The sequence below is a fragment of the Onychostoma macrolepis genome, chromosome 12, assembly GCF_012432095.1.
Source record: "Onychostoma macrolepis isolate SWU-2019 chromosome 12, ASM1243209v1, whole genome shotgun sequence".
In the NCBI taxonomy this organism is placed as follows: domain Eukaryota; kingdom Metazoa; phylum Chordata; class Actinopteri; order Cypriniformes; family Cyprinidae; genus Onychostoma; species Onychostoma macrolepis.
The window spans coordinates 24517698-24540758 of record NC_081166.1 but is presented as its reverse complement, the minus strand read 5'-3'; the positions used below and the strand labels follow the sequence as shown (position 1 = coordinate 24540758).

General features: G+C 38.3%; 1 protein-coding gene across 1 annotated transcript in view; it reads left to right on the top strand.

The window, feature by feature from the left end:
* arid5b (AT-rich interaction domain 5B) overlaps positions 1 to 20210 on the top strand; it is a 115426-nt gene extending 95216 nt beyond the window's left edge. The window contains exons 9-10 of the mRNA XM_058793270.1: positions 7618 to 7807; positions 16443 to 20210. Of these exons, the coding sequence (XP_058649253.1) occupies positions 7618 to 7807; positions 16443 to 18515 (2263 nt within the window). The 3' untranslated portion in view covers positions 18516 to 20210. The remainder of the gene's footprint in view (positions 1 to 7617; positions 7808 to 16442) is intronic.
* Positions 20211 to 23061: the final 2851 nt, after the last annotated feature.

The following is a 23061-nucleotide window of genomic DNA, read 5'->3' as shown; positions in this document are numbered from 1 at the left end:
CACTTCCCCTGAAACATCCATGTCATTTTAACTTAATTGTACAATCTTTGTGCTCTTTTATCGTGACCTCACAAATACAGTGCTATACCAGGTGAGCTACGGAGCAAGTTTACTACATTAGAAGAACCATACATATGGAGCTGGTTACGTGATACATTATAAAGTGTTTTGAGGTCATAACATAGTACTGTGTAAGGATCCATGCAAAAATAAGTAGTTATTAATTGATAATCTGCCCTGTGATAGTAATTTGTGTCAAAAGGAGTAAAAGTTGTTGGTGTTTTACTACCACTCGTGTTCAATTGTATGTATAGGTATGTTTTTAGAGTTTTGTAACAATGTAAGGAAAGACACATTTTTTTTCTTGATTCATTTGAAATTGACATAAAACATTAAGGAATTTGAGCTATTGTATTCTTGTTTATTGTACAGATCTATACTCTTACTTTATGTCGACAATTGACTCATTTTGTCTATTTTTATTTCTCCTAGATACTTAAGTGAAACACAACTGAGAACTACATTAAGTCTCAAGAGCAATTTCCACTCTAGGCAGTTTCAATTCACACCGCAGCTACCGCCATTATATTTAGAGTAATTCAGCTGGTAGTTGTAATGAGGTCTGTCGTACAAATTTAGATAGGTGTCTTTTTAATACCATCCATCTGTGCGATTGCATACAGCTGCGTACAACCTCGATACCAGTCGGTGTCTAATATTGACCTCAAGTTTACTGTGATCAGGCGCAAGCCGGCAGGGTTTTCAGTTCCGCTCCCTGGTCATGTGGTTGCGGTTAAGAGCTGCAGCAAATGAAGTTGTAAGGCTGGCAAGAGCAAGGCCCTCACGGTTCCCCTATTACATGCAGAAATGCCAGTTCTCTATACAGGAAAGCCCCACTGACCTCAGCACAGCTTCTTCCTGCATAATCCCACCAGCCACCGCTGCACAGGAAATTGCAAAACACAAACTGTAGATTACCTTCTCCTACAGCACCCTGCTAGGAAATAATACACCGTTCATCGTTTACATCAACTTCCAGTAAGAGTTACATAACCATGGTCACATCTGCATTTACTCTTTGCCCCACTTGATTTTTATAAGCACAGCTTTCCAATGGCCCACGTCTCTTATGTGGAACACATCCCCGGGCAAGGGTGGCAGGAAAAACAGTACCTCAGCGGAGCATAAATACTGGTCTTTGTATAATTGTTGCGTTCTTTAAGTATGATTAATTTTAACAGTCCGGTGTTCTCTGAGTTGCTTATTATGGAAATTAGTGTTATATAAGGATGGGGGGGGGGGGGGGGTGATGCTGCAACACAATCTTATTACCCACTCAGCAGTCTTCCCAACGGAGAGGAGTGTGCACAGACAAAAGTGTACGGGTGCACCGTCGTGGTTTTCAGCAGCCTGCTATCTCTGTGATGATGCCCTTATCTGCCCACATTATACAGGAGGCTATATTCTCCTCACAATTCGTAAAGCAATTATGCATCTGAATTAATGACAAGGAGGCCGTTTGCACAGCAAAGTCACTTTGTGACTGAATTTTTTTGGACAAATTAAGGTGTTCATATTAAATGCACTACTTTAAACGGCTATAAAAAAAGCACTTGTCTGTAAAAATGATGTTTTCGATGGCTTGGCGGTCTATAAGATTCTTTTGAACAGGCTCAAGGTGACACATAACCCAAGTCTGGATTTCTAAAATAAATTATTCATTTGTTCAGGCAGTTTTTAAGTTGAACTTTATAGTGTTATCTGGGGTAAGTACTTGTACTCAAGGACAAATGTTCACGCAAAAATGGAGAAGGATCTGCAACCAACAAACAGCATATCATAGTTGTAAATAGAAGTTGTAAATATATTATTAACTTGTGAAATTTACTAGCAATTTCTAAGTGTACTTGTGGTCTTTCTTTATGATTCCTCTTCTTAATTTGAGAACATTTTATCCAAACTCATTTTATTCAATATCTTCATGCTTATGTTACAGATAAAATTCACATGGAACTTCACACGCAACCTATTCATGAATAACATCATTTTATTTTAGCCAGATGGAGAAAATATGTGGCTGCAGCACATTAAATATAATTTTCAAATACGTGCAGATGATATGAACTGTATATTAATATTCCAGCCCTCATCTGCTTTCTTTGACGGGGCCATAAAAGGAAGCCAGAAAAGTGGGCCTCAGTTAAGAGTGCTAGGTTTTAAATGGCATATGAATGTGAGTATATGCACAACTTAATCTGCAGGTGGTGATGAGTAAATGCCCAGTCTTCATATAAATAAGCAGCCGCTTCCTGCTCCATCACAGAAGCGGCGGCTGAGACGGAGGCTTTGAGAACACCTGAGCCCAGCCAGAGTCTGCAAAACATGTTGATCTGGCCTAAAAATGAACTGTTGCAGTCAGTGCGCTGGATAGAGGAACTAAAATAACTTCAGCAGAGCTTATGATTACAGACAGCTCTCGAAACTGTGGCCTGATTCGTTTTCATGACTTGAAAAGTTGCTCTAAAAGGGGATGCAAATGTTTTTGTGAAGGTTAAAAACGATCTATCTGTTTGCTGATTTAAAAAAAAAAAATGCTTCAAATGTCTCGTAGAGCCTGATATGAGTTAAAATGTAATTGCATAGTCAGTTTTATAAGCGAGAGGTTCAAAGAGGAGTCCCATGGCTTCAGAAGTGGTCTGTCTTCAGTGAAGCTTTGGACAGTTGTAATGGACTGACAAGTGAAGTCTGATGGGGAGAAAAACTCAGCATGACACTTGTACATTACTGGCAGCGGTTCTGTTCGGTTAAACTCGGGTTCACGGATGTATTCAGTCTTTGTCGAGATGTTTGGAATGGGGACAGGAAGGGGGATGAGCCTCGTTTCCAGCCACATGAGGGGAAATAGTCCTGTAAATGGATCGCTCTTGTGGCACTTCTTTGTACTCTCACAGTGAGTACACGCTCAGACCATCAAAGAGGTTTTTGGTTCATTACCCAGCAAAATGTATCCCACCACACCATTTGTGACAAAATGATGCATTCACCTTTTTCCATTTGTTTATTTTTATTTTGAAGGCCGGCCCTGTCAGTGGTCCTGCTCTTTTCTTGGAAAACCTACTTCCTGTCCTTGATGTGCTTTCTGTCTTGCAGCTTTTTGGGATTGCATGTAATATTACTACTGAATGTAATATAAGTATTGCTTATCATGTTTTCATTTGATGTCAAATGACATTATTTTATACTTTGTTGCACCCAAAGTTATAGGCGACAGTGCAAGAAAACATCTACAAAAGCAGTAACGAGAATCAATATTTAAGAAAAAAAAAAAGTTTTTTAATACTTTTTAAATTATTTTATGAAATCAAATTGCAGGTAGACCCATGTTAAATATGTTGTCCTTTTATATTGTATTAATTTAAAACACTGTACTGAATTTGGATTTTTATAATCAAAACGTGAATTCCAGCAAATTTTAGATAATTTTACTCAGCAAAAACCAGCAGTGAGAATCAGTTAAAAAAAAAAAAGAAAAAATATTTTTAATATTTTCTGAAATCAAATTTCAGGTATACCCATGTTATATATGTTATCCTTTTATATAGTATAATTAAAAAAATGGCCTGAATTTGGATTTTTCTAATAAAAATATGGGAATTTTTACCTGGTCTCATGGCATAAACGTACCTGGGGACACTTTTTAGCGAGATGCGAAATACGTACCTATAAGTACATATCACTGCAGTTTCCAAAAGAAATGAACACTAGAGGCAGTAAAACTCCGACGCCTTTTATTCCTTTTCACACAAATTTACAGAGTTTCGATTAATAAAGCATAATTTTCGCACAATTACTTGAAGAATATCATGTTATGACTTCAAAACAATATTAATATGCTGGGAGATTTGAAAACTGCTGCTTTTGAATGTTAGCATCACACATATCCAGCTTCATATCAATGGGTTTTCATAGACGGTAGGTTTGTTCGGTAGCTCACGGAGTACGGAGACGTACATGAGAGGTGAGGAGCTCCGGTTTGAATCCCATGGTTCGACAAAGCAGTTCAAATCTGCGTAAAAGGAAGTTGAAATGGCCCGTTTGCGTCTACAAATACGTTTTTATATCAGTTTTGCATTTGTTAACACTAACGGGTAGACTTAGGGTTGGAATTGGTGTAGGGCATATTTCCAACACGATACAGCATTAACTTTTAGCGACAGTCCCGATATTTGAATTCTGAACCGCTGCAAGCAATGCAATAAAAACACAGTAATACGTACCTATATCAACGTAATAAAAACGTGCCAGGGTTTACGTATTGAACCCATGTTTTAGCGCCACTCAGTGGACATTTCTCTTTGAAACTGCGGTGAAACGTGCAGCAAGGTACGTATTTTTATGAGACCAGGTTTCTTTCAGGTGGTAGATATAATTGCATATCACTTGTATACAGCAGAGTTAGGTGGTGTAGTGGAAACAAAATAATAATAAAAAAAAAAATATGAATTGCAGAACACTTACATACTGATTTTTCTTTGCTTTAAAAAAATGATTGTGCATTAACAACAAAAAAAGACTGATCACATATGTGACCCTGGACCACAAAACCAGTCTTAAGTTGCTGGGGTATATTTGTAGCAATAGCCAAAAATACATTGTATGGGTCAAAATTATCGATTTTTCTTTTATGCCAAAAATCATTAGGATATTAAGTAAAGATCATGTTCCATGAAGATATTTTGTAAATTTCCTACCGTAAATATATAAAAACTTAATTGATGATTTGTAATATGTGTTGCTAAGAACTTCATTTGGACAACTTTAAAGGCGATTTCCTCAATATTTTGATTTTATGCACCCTCTGATTCCAGATTTTCAAATAGTTGTATCTCGGCCAAATTTTGTCAGATCCTAACAAACCATACATCAATGGAAAAACTTATTTATTCAGCAACTGAGTAAACAATTTTGAAAAATTGACACTTAAGACTGTTTTTGTGGTCCAGGGTCACATATTGTTGACATTTACCAATCCTTGTTTTATTTCATCAGTGACCTTAGGCTGTTTATTTGGTTGTCTGAAGTATCATTTTAGTATCAAAGCCAACATTTTGGTATCGATCCAACCATAATGCCCTGAAGATTTGCAAGAAAAACCTTGAATGCATAAAGATTGCAAAATTAGCAATGTGTGTGTACATGTACATCTATATCCCTACCAGTGTTGAAACTGAATCTCTGTGTTTGCTTAGCTCTATCTCTCTCTCATAAAGGGACATTTAATTGCATATTTCCTGTTCTTGGCATCGTGCCCTTTACCGTCTGTATGAAATGGAGTTATAACTCTGTCTATCTGCCAGCTGCTGAGCTCAATGAAAATAACAAAAATTTAAATCTCACAGACGCCCTCAACCTCTTAAAAACATTTTCCCTCTGAGGAAACACTCCACAGTCTAACTTGCAAGGAAAGAGTTTCTACAGTTTTTTTTTTCCCTCTGTGAACTGAAATGGGAAGGGAACGGTGACTTGTTATTCCCATAAATGGTCATGTGGCAAGAATGAGTGGGGATATTCGTCATGATTTATTCCCTGACTTCTCACCTTGTGATGGGGGGGGGGGGCTATTTCCATTCTTATCTCAACTCTCACTCGCATAAAAAAGTACTCAGACATACTCAGGCAAATTAAAACAGTAACATCTGATAGCAATTTTCCCTCCAGCTATTCAAAAGAGAATATTAGGTAAATTCAACGTCACCTTTTGCACACGGTTTAAAACTGGGCCATCACAAGACCCACTTAAATCTCACTAAGGACTCTACGGGGGTTTGAAAAAAACTCCTTTAGTTCCAGACGAGGGAGATTTCTGAGGATTAGCTGTGAACAAGATAAGTCATTGTGTGCATTATTATACCTCCATTATGTAAACATGAAGTGAAACATTACAGTGGGAATCAGGTATTTGGCAGCTGCCTGCTATTTTGATTTGACTGCACGGACCGAGCCGTTTTCCACTTTTAGCAGCTGTAACATGTTTAAACTCTTTTGGTAATGGGATCTGAAGATGAATGTTCCCTCTGGGCTCCTGCTTAGCTTTGCCACTGGCCAGCCGCCAAACCTCAGCCGGCATAGTTTTCCCGCACAACCCCTGTCTGAGCGTGCTCAGTGCGTCCCGCCTCTGAGAGCCCCGAACATCCCGGCGTTGAGTAAACACACGGCTACAAACTAAAGCAGATGAATCCCTCTTGAGATACCAACAGATCTTACTAAACAAGAATGAAGGGAATGAAAAGAAAAAAAATCACAAATAATTGTAATAGAGCTGTCTGTCGCATTAAGCCGTCTCCATCATATTTATGTTTGGCTTTGTCCGCTGCTCCTTTTTTGCATTCGTGTTTCGTGATGCACAAGATGTGAAATGTATTTGAATTAGGAATGGTGTACTAGAGAGGATATATTTATAATTCCGCATGCCTCCAAAAGTTCCCAGCCAGACTCATTAATCACATCAGACACATTATAAAAACTTCAAACTGCAAGAGTGGAAAGGCCGATCCTCCATCCCCAATAACATTGTCAAGTAAATCATAATTTCATATCTACTCTCATCTTGGCTTTGATTCTGTTAACACACGTTTATGCCCCAGTTGCTGATTGTGTACTAACATACAAACTTTCTTGGAAACTATTAACATGACTATTATTTATTTTTGCCTTTTTTATATAAATTTTATTGTTTTTACCTTTGACGTAAAGTCGCAATGAAACGGAAGTAGTGACAGATCTTTTATTCCATATTGTGACGTATATTCAAGTGTAACAGAAAAAGAAACATTTACGAGAGAAAAAAAATTAAACATATGCATGAAAGAATTGGTTACAGATCAATAACACATTTCGAAAATGTTATTTTAAAATATGACATTACACTCTAAAATGATTATTTTATTTTTATTTACCATGACAATCAAAACAAAGAGTGATGTAAACAAACAATTAATTATTGTGTGAATTTTTTTAATGCCATTTTTTTTATGCCATGTCCACCCTAACCCCAATTTTTGTCTGTTTGATCATTTAAGTTAGCAACAGTGTCAGTGAAAAGCGTTCTTGACACAAGTAAATATTGTGCAGAATTAGCAATATGAATATTTATATTTGAATTCCAGCAATTAAATATAAGCCTGAGTGATGTATTAATGTATGTAAGAATGTACAGTAATTTCTATCACATGATGAATGGTGAGTTGTGATTTAAAAGCTAAATTAAGTTAAAAATAAACTAGTGAGTTTTTCTTAAAAGTGTATTTTAAGAGAGTATATTTCCTACAAGCCCATAGGGTTAAAAGTGTCTATATGAAAAAACAGACATCTATTGTGAACAAAACTACATTTACTGTAACATCGGTTCACCGGAAGGAGGTGTTTTTTTGTTTTTTGTTTCACGAGTCAATTTCAGTTTGTCTGGGATAACAGATAAAGCCTTCAGGAAACAATGTTATCAGTTATTATTATTAACAGCTGAGGAAGAAGACAGGAATGTTTAAAGTAATAGAAGTGCAAACAGATGATGAATCAGTCTGATTCTGCTAACCTGTATCACTTCCTCCTTTTCCTCAGGCTCATCCTACCCTATGAGAGATTTACTAAAGGAGAGGAAGACAAACCCCTTCCACCCGTCAAACCCCGCAAACAAGAGGGAAGTGCTCAGGAGGGCATTGTAAAAACAAAGATGACGGCCATGAAGCGGCCAAAGGACGAACAAAAACCTCGGAGCGAAAAGGACGCCTCAGCTAAAACCTCAGAGCCGGTCAGTCTGTCATTGTCCTTGTAGCCTGTTTAGAAGCAACACACAAATTTACAGTGCCAAGCACATCTATAGCAGAATTGTCTGTCGTTAAAACCTCCAGTGGGGCTAAAACATTTTGGTGACATAGAGTGACTAGTAGTACCAAAATTGGCCTTAGGTACATTACCCATTTGGAATGATTTTTGAACTTAGATTTTTTTTTTTTTTTTTGGGAAAGAAGTCTCTTATGCTCATGAAGGCTCAACAAAAACAGTAATACTGTGAAATATTATTACAAATAAAAAAAATAACAATACAATATTACAATACAACAAATACAATATAAAAAAAATGTAATATATTCCTGTGATGGCAAAGCTGAATTTTCAGCATCAATTCTCCAGTTTTCAGTGTCACATGATCCTTTAGAAATCATTCTAATAGGCTGATTTGCTGCTCTATTATCAAATGTTATTGGCACTCAATTATTTATAATGGTTATTATTATTATTATCAATGTTGGAATATTAATGTTGGCTTAACATTTTTGCTTAATATTTTGTAAAAAACAAGCACGTCCTTGCTGAAAATTATCTTTTTCTTACTCCAAACTTTTGAATGGTAGTGTGTAACAGTTTCCATAAAATATAAAGCAGCAAAACCTGTTTTCAACATTGATAATAAGAAGCATGATTTCTGAAGTATCGTGTGACACTGAAGATTGCAGTAATGATGCTGAAAATTCAGCTTTGTGAATGTGAAAAAAAATATTTAAATATATATTAAAATAGACAACCGTTCTCTTAAATTGTTATAATATTTCACAATATTACTAGTGTATTTTTTGATCAAATAAATGCAGACTTGGGGAGCAGAAGAACTTCTTTCAAAAACATCACAAGTAGTGTATATTCCTGTCCAGTGTGCTTGGTTTCTTAGGGCTAGAGTTGAGTGCAGAAAATGCAGAATAATAATACAGATACAATACATGCCTGGTCCCTAAAAAGTTGGCTGGAAGAACAACCATGACAGACCACTTCAGGCAGGGTGCCTTTCCTCTTCTCAACAAATAAGCTGTCACAGACGTGTGAGAATATCGCTGTCAGGAGCAGCTGGTTTTATCATAATTATTTGGGCTGATTTGGAAGCTCTGACCGTTGCAGTACAGCATGGAAATCAAATGCTATTTGTCTGCCTGACTGACTGCAGACGATTTATAAGCTGTGCCCGATTCTGTTATTTTCTGAGGATCTCTGGACAGCAGAACACAAGGTTTCCCCCAGTTCCATTTTCCATAAGCTCCCTCTGAGTTTTGTTCACAAATCAATTTGAAAGAGATGAATTGTGGGGGAAATCATGACAGTGCTCTCTCTCTCTTTTTTTTGTTAATCGACAAGACATTTTGTGCACAGAGCAGCTGCAGTGGAAATGTTTTCCTATCACGTCTTAGAAACCAATATGCAATGGGCCAGTGCATGCCGCAGTTTTGTTCTTATAGAAACCGTGTGCTTATTTTTATCCCTAAAAGCCAATAAATCCATGGTGATTTGCAAATGTCTCTTCAGTTAAGCGTAAATATGAAAAAAGGAGCGCACGGCCGTGGAAGGGAATGAAAATTGAGTTATTATTTTCACATGAATAAGCAAATGATTACAGAGAAGATGAAAGGGCTGTTTGAAAATTTCTCTTGAATTGTCAAATTTAGACACATTTCAAAGCCGTTACGCGGTCCGTATTCATTTCCACCGCACATGAAATGAGTAATAGGTTATGGTGTGGAAACAAAAAGGCCTGTTGTAGGTTCTTTTCCAGCTGCATGCCTAGCTCATCTGTCTGGTATGTTGTGTAATTTAAAAGGCCTCTCCAGATAATTGATTGTACATTGTACAAGGCAGAAAATGAAAATGGAATTCTCTATTTGAAGCAGAGCCGATATGACAAGACTGGAGTGCCGAAAAGAGGAAAAAACACTTAAAGTAGAGTTATAGATCACTGAGAGGAAATTTGGAGAGAGAGATGCTGGGAGTTGTCTTGGGGGCCGGCATGTCAGTGGAGTATAATCAGGGCATGTACAAATATAGGCGCGCTGCTCTGCTAAGAATCAGAGCATTGTAAGCGCTGTTAAATCAGCCCTTCCTCAGGCACCAAATACAATCAACGCTATTGAATGACGTGCGCTGAGCCAACAGGCGGTCATGCCGCGTTACAGCTGGCTAATTTTGCCTGCTAGTCACTGGCTGCTTGAGGCCCCAAGACATTCCTGTTAACTTGTTCAAGTGTCCAAAGGACGACAAAGAGAGCGACCCCACAGGTCAAAGGTCTCCATGCTTTCAGAGGTGTCTTCTCAAATGGCAGCTTGGAAAGAGGCTCGTTCTCATTTGAGCTTACCAAAAACCTCACAACTTGGCACCATTTTCGTTACCCCAGCTAAAATTTATGCTGTAGAACATGTTCAATTTTAGAGCAGCATTCAAATTTATTTATATGAAATTATATAATAATATAATTATTCATAAATTAAACAAAACAGATACAGGCTTATTATAGTTATTTTAGTAAAACAAGTTTTTACTTAACAAATAAAATTGAACATTAAAAAACGTCAACTTATTTTATTTTAACTAGTTGCCAAAGCAACATTTCGTTTAGTTTACACTGATGTACTAAAACTAAAACTGAAATAAAATTTTGTAAAAAGTGTATAGAGATTTAAAAATAAAAAGCAATGAATAAAAATGAAAAACATCACTAAACTTTAGCTAAAATTAAAATGAAGCCTTGTGGGCAGTGCACCGATATAAAGCGCCGTTGCGTTATGGGCATCCCATGTTCGAATCCTGATTTGAGGACCTTTCCCGATCCCGCACCTCCTCTCTCTCCCTCTTCGCTTTCTGTCAATTCTGATCTGTCCTGTCACAATAAAGGCAAAAAATACATCTTTAAAAAAAAAATTTAAATGGAACATAGAAAAATAAAAACTCATTTAAAATATTTAAAAAATAAATAGTAGTAAATCAATAATAGAACGCTGACGATGTACAGGTGCATCTCAATAAATTAGAATGTCGTGGAAAGTTAATTTATTTCAGTAATTTAACTCAAATTGTGAAACTCGTGTATTAAATAAATTCAATGCACACAGACTGAAGTAGTTTAAGTCTTTGGTTCTTTTAATTGTGATGATTTAGGCTCACAATTAACAAAAACCCACCAATTCACTATCTCAACAAATTAGAATACTTCGTAAGGCCAATAAAAATTTTTAAAAAATAGTGAATTGTTGGCCTTCCAGAAAGTATGTTCATTTACTGTATATGTACTCAATACTTGGTAGGGGTTCCTTTTGCTTTAATTACTGCCTCAATTCGGCGTGGCATGAAGGTGATCAGTTTGTGGCACTGCTGAGGTGGAATGGAAGCCCAGGTTTCTTTGACAATGGCCTTCAGCATCTGCATTGTTGTGTCTGTTGTCTCTCATCTTCCTCTTGACAATAACCCATAGATTCTCTATGGGGTTCAGGTCAGGCGAGTTTGCTGGCCAGTCAAGCACATCAACACCATGGTCATTGAATCAGCTTTTGGTACCTTTGGCAGTGTGGGCAGGTGCCAAGTCCTGCTGGAAAATGAAATCAGCATCTCCATAAAGTTTGTCAGCAGAAGGAAGCATGAAGTGCTCTAAAATTTCCTGGTAGATGGCTGCTTTGACTGTGGACTTCAGAAAACACAGTGGACCAACACCAGCAGATGACATGGCAGCCCAAATTATCACAGACTGTGGAAACTTCACATTGGAAGCAACATGGATTCTGTGCCTCTCCACTCTTCCTCCAGACTCTGGGACCTTGATTTCCAAATGAAATGCAAAATTTACTTTCATCTGAAAAGAGGACTTTGGACCACTGAGCAACAGTCCAGTTCTTTTTCTCCACAGCCCAGGTAAGACGCTTCTGACGTTGTCTCTGCTTCAGAAGTGGCTTGGTAGCCCTTTTCCTGAAGACGTCTGAGTGTGGTGACTCTTGATGCACTGACTCCAGCTTCAGTTCACTCCTTGTGAAGCTCTCACAAGTGTTTGAATCAGCTTTGCTTGACAGTATTCTCAAGCTTGCAGTCATCCCTGTTGCTTGTGCACCTTTTCCTACCCAAATTATTCCTTCCAGTCAACTTTGCATTTAATATGATTTGATACAGCACTCTGTAAACAGCCACACCTTTGTGACTTACCCTCTTTGTGGAGGGTGTCAATGTTCGTCTTCTGGATCATTGCCAAGTCAGCAGTCTTCTCCATCATTGTGGTTTCAAAGAACAAGAGATACCCGGAATTTATACTGTAGGGATGGTCATTTATTGAAACTCAAATGTAAATATTCTAATATTTTGAGAGACTGATTTTTGACTTTCATGAGCTGTAAGCTCTAATCATCAAAATTAAAACAAAAAAAAAAACATTTGAAATGTTTTACTTTACATACAATGAATCTAAAATATATGAAAGTTTCACTTTTTGAAATAACTTACAAGAAAAAATGAACTTTTTCACGACATTCTAATTTATTGAGATGCACCTGTATAGCCTTCAATTACATTCTGTTGAAAAATGATCACGATGACAATAATATTTAATAATAAGCATTGCTTTAGCTTATTCAAGTAACTGCTCAAGATGAGATAATAATGGTAATGGTATTATGGGCAATGTCTTCAATGATTACACAGTATTATAAGAAATGAATGCCGTCATTACACTGTCAGAGTTTGACATAATACACAGCGACAGGTCTATTAGGCTTCACTTACACTGCAAGACCTAAGTCATAGATCCTGTATTGGACACACATCAGATTTTTTTTTTTGTCCTGTCTGTTTGCATTCACTTGAAACAGCCAACTGTGTTTACATTAATACCTCGCCAAGCATTAAGGACAAGAAGAGCATTTGACTATTCATGTGTGCAGCTGCTCTTCATAGAATGTTTTACTATCAGCTTGGTACAAAAGTACCATTAGCATACACATTTAGGGCCCACAGTATATATTACCATAAAATAGTGCTCAAAAGTTGTCAGATAGTAGATGAAGGCAATCATGCTACTCTCAAGCCTACAAAAACAAGCTGGGACAAGCTATTTGTCTCCACGCTGCGTAATGTGATGTATGAACATGCGATTATTCACGTGTAGTTGCACATTCATTTGGGTTGAGTGAGGAAATGGAGTGAAAGAGATGAGCCAGCCTTTTATTTGACACCAGCTGATGTCAAACATCTGTGCATCTCTTCCTCCAACACTGATAATGAATGGATGGGCGGTGCATGCCTCTCCTCTACACCGCTGTCACCACTCTGAAGTTCCGGAAAGCATCTGCTCATTAGAGGCATGTGAAGTTTGTCCAAAGTGCAAAACTTGCATCATGCTCTGGATCACGAGGATGGCAGCAGGTGTCGGCTGTCTCTTTTATGCAATCATGCTGACTCTGTTTTCTACTCTCATTTAAGCAGACTGCATTTAGAGGATTTTGGCATTGATTTGTTCAGCTCTGAAATGATGCAAAGCTTACACAACCTCATCTTTTATCTCATTTGTGTTAAAGAGAAGAGATATTTGCATTGGGAAAGCACTGAGGTATCAGCTTTAAGCCTGCAGCTCAGCTCCTGGTGTGCGTAAGCGCAAGGTCATCTGTCGATGCACACAACTTATGCGCGTCTTGAAAAAGACTTTGATGTTGTCATTAGCATGTAGATGCTGTTCTCACAGCATTCTTCAGCAAGTTTGTGTGTAGGGTTTCTGCCGCACTTATAAAGCTTTCTCAAACTCTTAAAATCAAATCAGAACATCTAGAACCAACTTAAGTACCACCTAGTCGCAATGTTCCCAGCTTTAAGCAGACTGACATTTCTTTGTATGCAATTATCTGTGGCTTTATTGAGTTTAGCTTACCTGTTGAGACAAAATTCCTCAATTTCAGTGTCTCAATTGAAACCCAAACATTCCATTAAATTCCTCCACCTTGTAAAAGCACCGCCAATTTCTGTAACAGAATCTGAATTTATTTTCTGATGTAACATATCAGCCATTGTCCCACAATGGCTAAACACCCTCTGGCACAGCCTGCTACAGTAGCCATGGCCCAAACTTTCACTAGGTTGAGCTGGAAAGAGACTGATGGATTTGAGTGGACCACTCAAACTGTTTGGATGGTGCCTGGGACGCTCAGTGTTTACACTTTTGGGGAAGATAAACCCAAGAATGGCATACTGAAATTTTAAAGTCCAAGATACAAATCTTAAAGTCCAATTCAAACACATGGATGATAAATACATTTAGAAATTTGATCTCAAAATCTCTCCCATCCGTCTAAAAGCAATTAGATTTATACTGTCTGACTGGTTATAATATCAATATCATGCTCGAAAGTGAATACTGAATCCAAAAGCAGACTACACTTAAAGTATTCATGAAATCAAGAACCTTGAAACTTACTTTGAGGTAAAAACAGAATAATATCATGCCTTTTTGTCAGTCATCTCAGTTTTCACCCTTCTCTTTTTACCTATTCACATTCTGGACTGCAAAAGTGTAGACTGCGCATTAGAGCTATATTGACATTAAGCTAGATTAAAAAAAAGAAAGAAAAAAGAAACATCACTATCAAAAGTTGCAGTGAGCATCTTGTGTGGCCACAAGCTGCTTTAAGTACTATAGTGCATCTCATCCTCATGGACTGCACCAGATTTGCCATGTCTTGCTGTGAGATGTTTCCCTGCTCTTCCACCAAAGCATTTGCAAGTTCTCAAACACACATATGGGACATATGGTTACTCGTGATTTGCCACTGCAAGGACAATCAGTTGTCCTTCCTGTCTCCCTGTAGCACTGTCTTAGGCATTTTACATTGCCCTGGCAACGTTTGCAGTCCTCATGCCTCCCTGCAGCAGGATTATGGCATGTTCATGCAGGTGATTAAGAACCCGGGGTATCTTTCTTCTGGTGTTTTTCAGAATCACTAGAAAGGTCTCTTTAATGTCCTAAGTTATTGTAACTGTTCAAGTTCAGTTTTTTCAAGTTCAGTTTCATTTCTAGAGCACGTTTAAGCACGGAACAAGGCCGACCAAAGTGCTGCACAACAAACCGTAAAATACAATAAAGAGAGAAAAATCAGTACACAAATTAAAACCATACAAGAACCACATGTTGCTACATATTAAAAGCCAAAGAGAAGAGATGGGTTTTAAGATATGACTTGAACTCACATAAAGTGGAAGCCATTCTAATGTAAACTGGTAAGTCATTCCAGAGGGTGGGACCAGCCACTTCAAAAGCTTTACATCCCCTGGTCTTGAAGCAGGTTCTAGGGATCTGGAGGAGAAATTTGCTCTCCTGTGACTCCTGTTAATTGCCTGTGAACTTAAAGACTATTCCACAGGTGCATGTGCAATAATTGTTCGTGGTTCATCGAATAAGCATAAAAACAGTTCAAGCCCTTTGCAATAAAGATCTGTAAAGCTTATTTGGATACAAATGTATCTTGAAAATACAGTAACCTTAAAAAGTGAAGTTTCATTTTTGTCAGTTTCAGTAATTAAAAAATAAAATACCAATTCAAAACATTGAATTCCACATCTTTTAATATTGTATTACCTACCTGGGGGCACTTCATGTGACTTAAAGGGATAGTCAAGTCAAGTCAAGTCATCTTTATTTATATAGTGCTTGTAACAATACAGATTGTGTCAAAGCACTTAACAGTATCAAATTGGAAGATAGAGTGTCAGTAATGTATAATGATAAGATTAAACACTCAATTTTCTCAATTTTCAGTTAAAGGCATTTCATTATTGAATTCAGAGATGTCATTGGATAGTTCACCCAAAAATGAAAATTCTGTCTAATTATTAATTAATTATTCACCCTCGTGTTGTTCCAAACCTGTAAGACCTTCATTCATCATCAGAACACAAATTTAGATATTTTTGATGAAATCCGAGAGCTTTCTGACCATGCGTAAACAGCAATGCAACTGAAACGTCCTAGTCCTAGAAACGTACTACGGACATAAAATAATCCATGTGACATCAGTGGTTCAGCCGTTTTGTTATGAAGCTACAAGAATATGTTTTGTGCCCGATGTCAACGCACGTTCACAAGAGTACCACTGATGCATGAGCCGGCGTTCTGATGTAAAACCTGAATGCGTGTGAGGAATGCACACGTATGCGCCGTGGTGCTCTTGTGAACGCACGTCAAAGACTGACACAGAAGAGATTAAATTGTTTAATTTTTTTTTTCTTTTTGGACAAAAAGTATTCTCATAGCTTCATAAAATTATGGTTAATCCACTGATGTCACATGGACTATTTTAACAACGATCTTACTACCTTTCGGGGCCTTGAACGTTTCAGTTGCGATGCTGTCTATGCAGTGTCAGAAAGCTCTCATATTTCATCCAAAATATCTTAATTTGTGTTCCAAAGATGAATGAAGAAGGTTTTTCGGGTTTGGCATGACACGAAGGGTGAGTGATTAATGAAAGAATTTTCATTTTTGGGTGAACTATCCATTTAACTAATGTATGGGTGTGATTGTATTAGCATGAGAAGCAATGTATGCTTGTCCAGTTTCTTTGTGTAATTCTGCCATTAAGTATGTTTCTGTGTGTCTATAGGGGATGGAGGACACAGAACAGCTCCAGGAGAAGCTGTTGGAGAAGCAGGATAGCCAGCAGGCTCTAACCCAGATGGACAGAGAAGCAACGAGTCCTCTTTCTGAAGATGAAGGTGTACAACTAGTCATCAAGGATGAAGATCAACCTGTGCTCCATAACACATATGAGCATGCAAATGGGAATGTGCTACCCTCACTTCAACAAGACTGTGCACCACTCAAATCAGAGGATTGTGACGTGTTTCCTGTTGCTACCATGCCGCCACACCAAGGTCATCCTCTCCCCAACTCTCACACACCGGAGCAATGGCAGCATGGGATGCTGGAATACAAGGTGCCTCCGGGTACCCTTGCAAATGTTGAACAGTCTAGGCCAAAAGATGGCCAAAACCAGGTGGGAATGGTGCTGCCCACTCTAAAGCAGAAACCCCTCACATCTCCAGAAATCCCACCCGAAAGGGCTGAGCCCCCTAAAAAAGAAGAAGCATGCTTCAGTTTTAATCCCCTCCTCTACCCTAGGGGTAATCCTGGCATCATGTCCCCGTTAGCTAAGAAGAAGATGCTGTCCCAGGTCAGTGGAACAGGACTGCGTAATAATTACCCATACGGACCGCCACCTCCATTAGTCAGTAGAAGCTTGTCCGGCAGTGGTACAGAAGGGTCATCTTCTGGACAGCAGAGCTCTCAGGCTCCTTCTGCTGCAGAGACCAACATGGTGATCAAACGCCCATCAGTTATCCAGCATGCTCAAAGTTTCAAGTCCAGAGGTAGTGAGGACAGGAGGTCCTCAACAGAGGGCTCTCAGAAAGAGGGGTGTAATGAGGGAGAACCAATACCCCAGCCACAGCCTACCCCGATAAGAGAGCCATACCTTATAAGGGCTGATCCCCATTCCAGCATGGAGAAATCTGCTGAGATGCCTCGTCCTGGCCAAGCTCCCAGCTTCCTGAGTGACTTTTATTCCTCACCTCACCTTCACAATCTCAGCCGACAAACCGAGCACCACCTGAGCAAGGAGCAGATAAGCAAGTACCTTAGCAGAGACATTTACCCTCGGGACTGTGAGACCGCCCCGGGCTTTCCCCCAAGCCAGCATCCTGACAATGTGGGTTTGAATTACAGTGCTCGGCTTAGTCAGAAAGAAAAGGGACCTCCTGCAGAAAGGGTAACAGAGGAGCAACCAACTGATTTGAGTCTCCCAAAATCCTCTCCGCACAAACTGCCTCTTTCCACATCCTCTCTCTGTGGCATCCCACATCCCACAATACAACAGGACATTAAAAACTCCTCTCTCTTTCAAGCAGGCAACAGTCAGAGCTCAAGCATAGACTACCATCCCAGGGCCTGTCGTGTTCCTCCCATGACCGTGTCCACGTCTAAAAAGGTAACCGAATCTCACTCAAAGGTTCTAGAGAAAGCACACAACGGCAGGGGAGAAGAGACCTTGAGTTACAAGATCGATGAGATGGCTCGGCCCATTCTGAGCTCCAAAAGCAGCCCGCAGAACATCTGCACTGCACGGCCACTAAAAAGGACCCTTGAGGATTTGGAAAACGCACCATCGGAGAAGAAGATCCGGGCTGTGACACCCTTGCACTGCTCGACACAAAGAGATGGTCCAGGGAAACCTAGGACACCAGAAGCTGACAGTGAGTCCATGAAGCCGGCAGAACCTACTCACACGGCTCACATCAGTTACTCATCGGAGGGCCACAAGATCCCCTTGCACTCCCACCTGTTCCAAGGGCTGTATCCAGGGACATTTGTATCTCAGGTCCAGGACATGTGTGATAGCTTGGGCTCCCACGTTACCCCAAGTTACTCCCATCCACTGCAGTACTTGAAGAACCAGGCTGTTCTGTCACCACTCATGCCCCCCTTCGCTATTCATTCCTTAATGATGCAAAGACAGTTCCTGGCCGCCAATCCCGCCCACATTTACAGGCACCAAGTGGGCACCTCATACGGGGACATTCTGCACCCGGGCCTCTACCCCATGTCGGCCCTTCACCCCCAGCCAGCTTTCAGTCCCCCTCAACTCTCTTCAGTGCACCCCAGCACTAAACTTTCCTAGGTGACGCAGTCTGATATTTCCTGGCTGAACGCGCCCAGCCCATGCTTAACTCAGACTTGATGCTCCCCAGAAAATCCCATCAAGCATGGTCACACTATGTATCCAGCGAATAGCAGTGTTTTATAAACGCTTTAACACGGGAGCAGTTATTTCTGTTATTTACCTTCTTGCCACTCAAGTTTATGATTTGCACATTTCTTTGAACAGGGGCCAACTGGGCTGATCGTGGCTTGTTCTCTCCGCACTGTTTGAAAGTGTCAGTTGGCTTGTTTGAAAACATGTTGCCTTGGCACAGGTGCCCAAGTGGAGATGAACATGATGTCCACGGAGGCACCCAAAGGAAAGTCGAGTGACAAATCAGTGCAATGCGACAGTGCTATTTCAGTCCATTCTGAGAGCTCTTTTGTCTGAAACACTATGATACGATAATGCAAGAGCTGCCTGGGTAAATGTTGGACCTTTTCACATTACTCTTGACTGTATGTTTTTGTTGCTGTTGTTGTTATTTTTTTAAATTCATTAAATGTAACAGTGTGGTAGTTTTATATGTTTATTTTTCAATCCTACAAGGGTTAAGCAATGAGATATCACATTTGATAAAGACGCAAAAAACAGACCCAAGTATTGCAGTTTGGTGTGTTACACAGTTACATGTAAATAAAACAAACTAAGCTTTCCTTGAAGGAATCTTAAATGTCAGTGATACAATGTGAGGTAGGCTTCACAAGCTTCTTTGACCACTGTCTGCTGGCTCCCTTTCAGCTCCTCTCATGCCCAGCCAAACTCGCTCCTGATCACCAGAGCAATGTGGAATGTGTTTGTCAAATGTAGGACTGAGGTGCTTGTACATAACCTTCACAAACTGAACGCATTTTGTATCATGTTCACTCGCTACTGTAATTTCTAATTGCTCTGAACTGCGGGGCTAAAGAGCGATTTTGGATGGTGAGAGGATCAAATGCAGGACTACTTAAGTGTCAGAAAGTGAGTTTTGTATTTGCTGGTGTACACTTGTGCTTGCTTACTCAGAGGACTTTTTTATCAGGAAATATAACTGAAATTTAAAACTACATTTGGGTAAAACACATTTTAGGAGCACTTAGATAAGCCCACACAGGCTTTTCCAACCATTTCTGTTTAAGGATAGCTAACCGTTAAACTTTTAGATATTGTTTGAACTTTAGGTCTGTAAGTGCTGGCAGCAGTCAAATTTGCGTCTGTATTAAATGAAGTGTAACACTTGCCAGAAAAGAGTTTTTAATTAAAAAAGCATGATTTCTTTGCACAAAAGATTTTGGGAAAGTACCAAGAAAATTTGAAAAGCAACACACAGTACTCCTAGGGGTAATCAATTATATATTTTTTTTCTTTTTTGATGTATTAGTAGTAGAAACTAAACTTCAAGAAATGTATTTACTCCAACAATGTTTGGAGTAACACTCAAGGTTGCTATGTAACATTTTGTAATGAGTAATAAACAGTTTTATAACTTAATACAACAATTCATCTATGCATGTTTTCATAATATTTGCCAAGATATTGTATTTTTTTAAATGAATAATAATAGCTACCTTAAAAGGATTGTTCACCCAGAAATGGAAATTCTGTCATCATTCACTTACCCTCATGTTGTTCTAAATTTTTAGGCCATATAGTGAAAGTCAGTAGGTTCCAATGTTTCATTGTATTGACAAAAGCAGCTGTATTTCATAAGTAGTGTTTCACAGAATAAAGGATTTCATACAGTTTGGTATAATGTAAGGTTGAGTAAATGATGATAGAATTTAAATTTTGGGGTGAACGGTCCCTTTAAACTTCCACTGTATGGGAAAAAGAAGTGTGGACATTCTTCAAAATATCTAATTTTGTGTTTCACAGAAAAAGCTTTACACATTCACCTTGCGCCTTAAATTGTGGTTAAAAATTACATTTTATGGAATGCAATCACTAGGCCTATTTCTCTGCCCTACTTTGCATACTTTATGCCATAACCTTCGGCTACACGAAAAGAGTGTAAAGTACTGGATATTACTATGGATTAAACTACGAAACATCATTTGTTATATATGTATTGACAAAATTTTTTTACAAATGTTTGTCTACATAGCGCAGCCATGTAGAGAATTTCACACTGCCCTACAGCACACATTGAAAAAGCACTGTACTAGGACACATCTGCTCTAGTTTACCCTGTTCATTATAATTGTAATGAGCACTGGGAATTTTCTGGCCCCATAATTAGACTGTTTGTCAAGAGCACTTAAAGTGTCTCTTTCAGTGTAAGATTGTCACAGCCAGCTGCACGTTGGAGGTTAGAGTTCAAACTTGACTGTTCAGACTTCAAAAATCTGGCCTAAATCTTTTAGCTGCTACAGGAATGCAGTTTTGCCGACCTGCTGTAAGGTTAAACACTGTTCCATTTTAAGCCTCTGCCACTGTGTTTTACCACATGATAGGTATATATAGCATGCTATGGTTAAAATAGCAGCAGTGGACCAAATTACCCACTGTATAGTCAACAACTTTATATTTCATGAAGCATTTTTATAGATGGCATTATAATAGTTTGCTTGTCCCACAGCTGGGCTTTGCTTATGAGATTAAATACCATCAAGTTGCACAGCAAAACTTTTTGTACCACTTAAAACACTTACTAATAAATATTTTTAGGAGAACAAGCTCACCATGAAACAACTGCACTTCATTAAGGTATAAAATACACTCCAAATGTTTTCCGAGCTTTTAATACTCCCTCTAGTGGTTGAATTAAATATATGGTGAAAAAGGCAGACATAATTACAGACCTCTATCTGGAAATTTGGTTTTGTGGAACCCAGAAAAAACTTCTCAACACCATTTTAAATCTAAATTATATTACTCGTGAGTACATTGTGCTGGTGACATGTAAAGTCATTGGTTTGACGCTGTGACCAACTTCCGTTTGGAAATGTAGTTTAGAATTCAGTCTTGGGGGGTGGAGTATGATTGAAAGAACAGCGCTGGTCCCCACAGCCCCAAACCACCACGTGAGGCAAAGTGCCATTAAGTGTTTCTCAAACTCACTCAGACACGGTTGCCTGTTGACTCAGAAGAAAAGGGCATCTGACGCCATCTCTGTTTCCTGCCTTTGAATGTTTCTGTGATTAAAATACACATTTGGTGCAAAATGTGGAAAGCCTTGGCTGTACCACAAATTGTTTCCACACTGGAACATTTACATTTATATACACATCCTATTGAACTGAAAATAGCTCGATGCATTTATTTTTGATTTGTCTGTTTGTACCCAAGCTAAACAACAAATAATTGTTCTTACTTTTTACTCCAGAGGCTTTATAAAATTGAAAATAATTTTGAAATGTTTCATTTAATCTAATCAGAGAGCGAGTTCACAATCTTAAATATGCTGGTTTCCCATCCTCCACAAGTGCTAACCCAAGAGGTTTCAGTTGGTGCAACTGAACCATTACACTCCTTCAAACTATTAAAATAGAAATAAATCCTTTAAAATAAACCTATGTACGTGTGCATGCACACTGTAAAAAAATTCAAGCGGTTTCAACTAATTATTTAGTAACTAGTTCCACAGAAATTTTACGTTCAGTCAATTTCTGACCTCAAAGTGTTATCTGAATTGTTATTTTTTAGTTGGCTCAACCTTTAGTGAACTAGTTTTATAGTCCATTCAACTAAAATGTTTTAATTGGTCAAACATTTAGAAGACTACAGCAAGTTATGTCAATTAAAATTTAACCATTTACTCTTATGTTTTTTATGTTACCTCAACTAAGATTTATTATTTGGGCATCGTAAGAAATTGCTGGCGAACTACATAAACATATATTTTTATAGTTTAACAAAATTATTAAAAATTATTAACTGGTGTTTATCAATCACTAAAAACACAATTTACAACACATAATAACCTTTATTTAATAACAATCTCTATAACATTTTTCATACAAACTAAATATACAGGAATGAAAAAAAAAAAAAAAATAGTCATGGCCCAAGCCATGGTAAATTAACAGCAAATTTTCATTTGTGGGTGAACTATCCCTTAAATCTCCAGTTGACAAACATTACATCTGTAATACAACTGCAAAATTCAGTTTAAACTTTGTTTAAAGAACTAACAAAAAACTAAACAAGCTAAACAAAATGTTAGCAAACAAACATTTAAAAATATTATTACTGTTCACAATTACATCTTTAATATGAGGCAGAAGTCAAAAAAAAAAATGAACCAGGTGTTACAGTATATAAAAACAAATCAAGTCACCTTTTTTATATAGCACTTTATACAATACTGATTGTGTCGAAGCAGCTTTACAGAGTCAAACAGGAAAATAGTTTGTCAGTAATGCAAGAGGACATTAATAAGGCATTTTTCCAGTTAAACTCATTTCATTGGTGTTTCAGTGTTGACATCATCCAGTTCAGATCTCTTCCAATAATGTCTGTGCAATCAGCCAATCGTCCCCAAATAAGCAAACCAAAGGCAACAGCAGAAAGGACCCAAAATTCCATCGGTGACATAGATTGA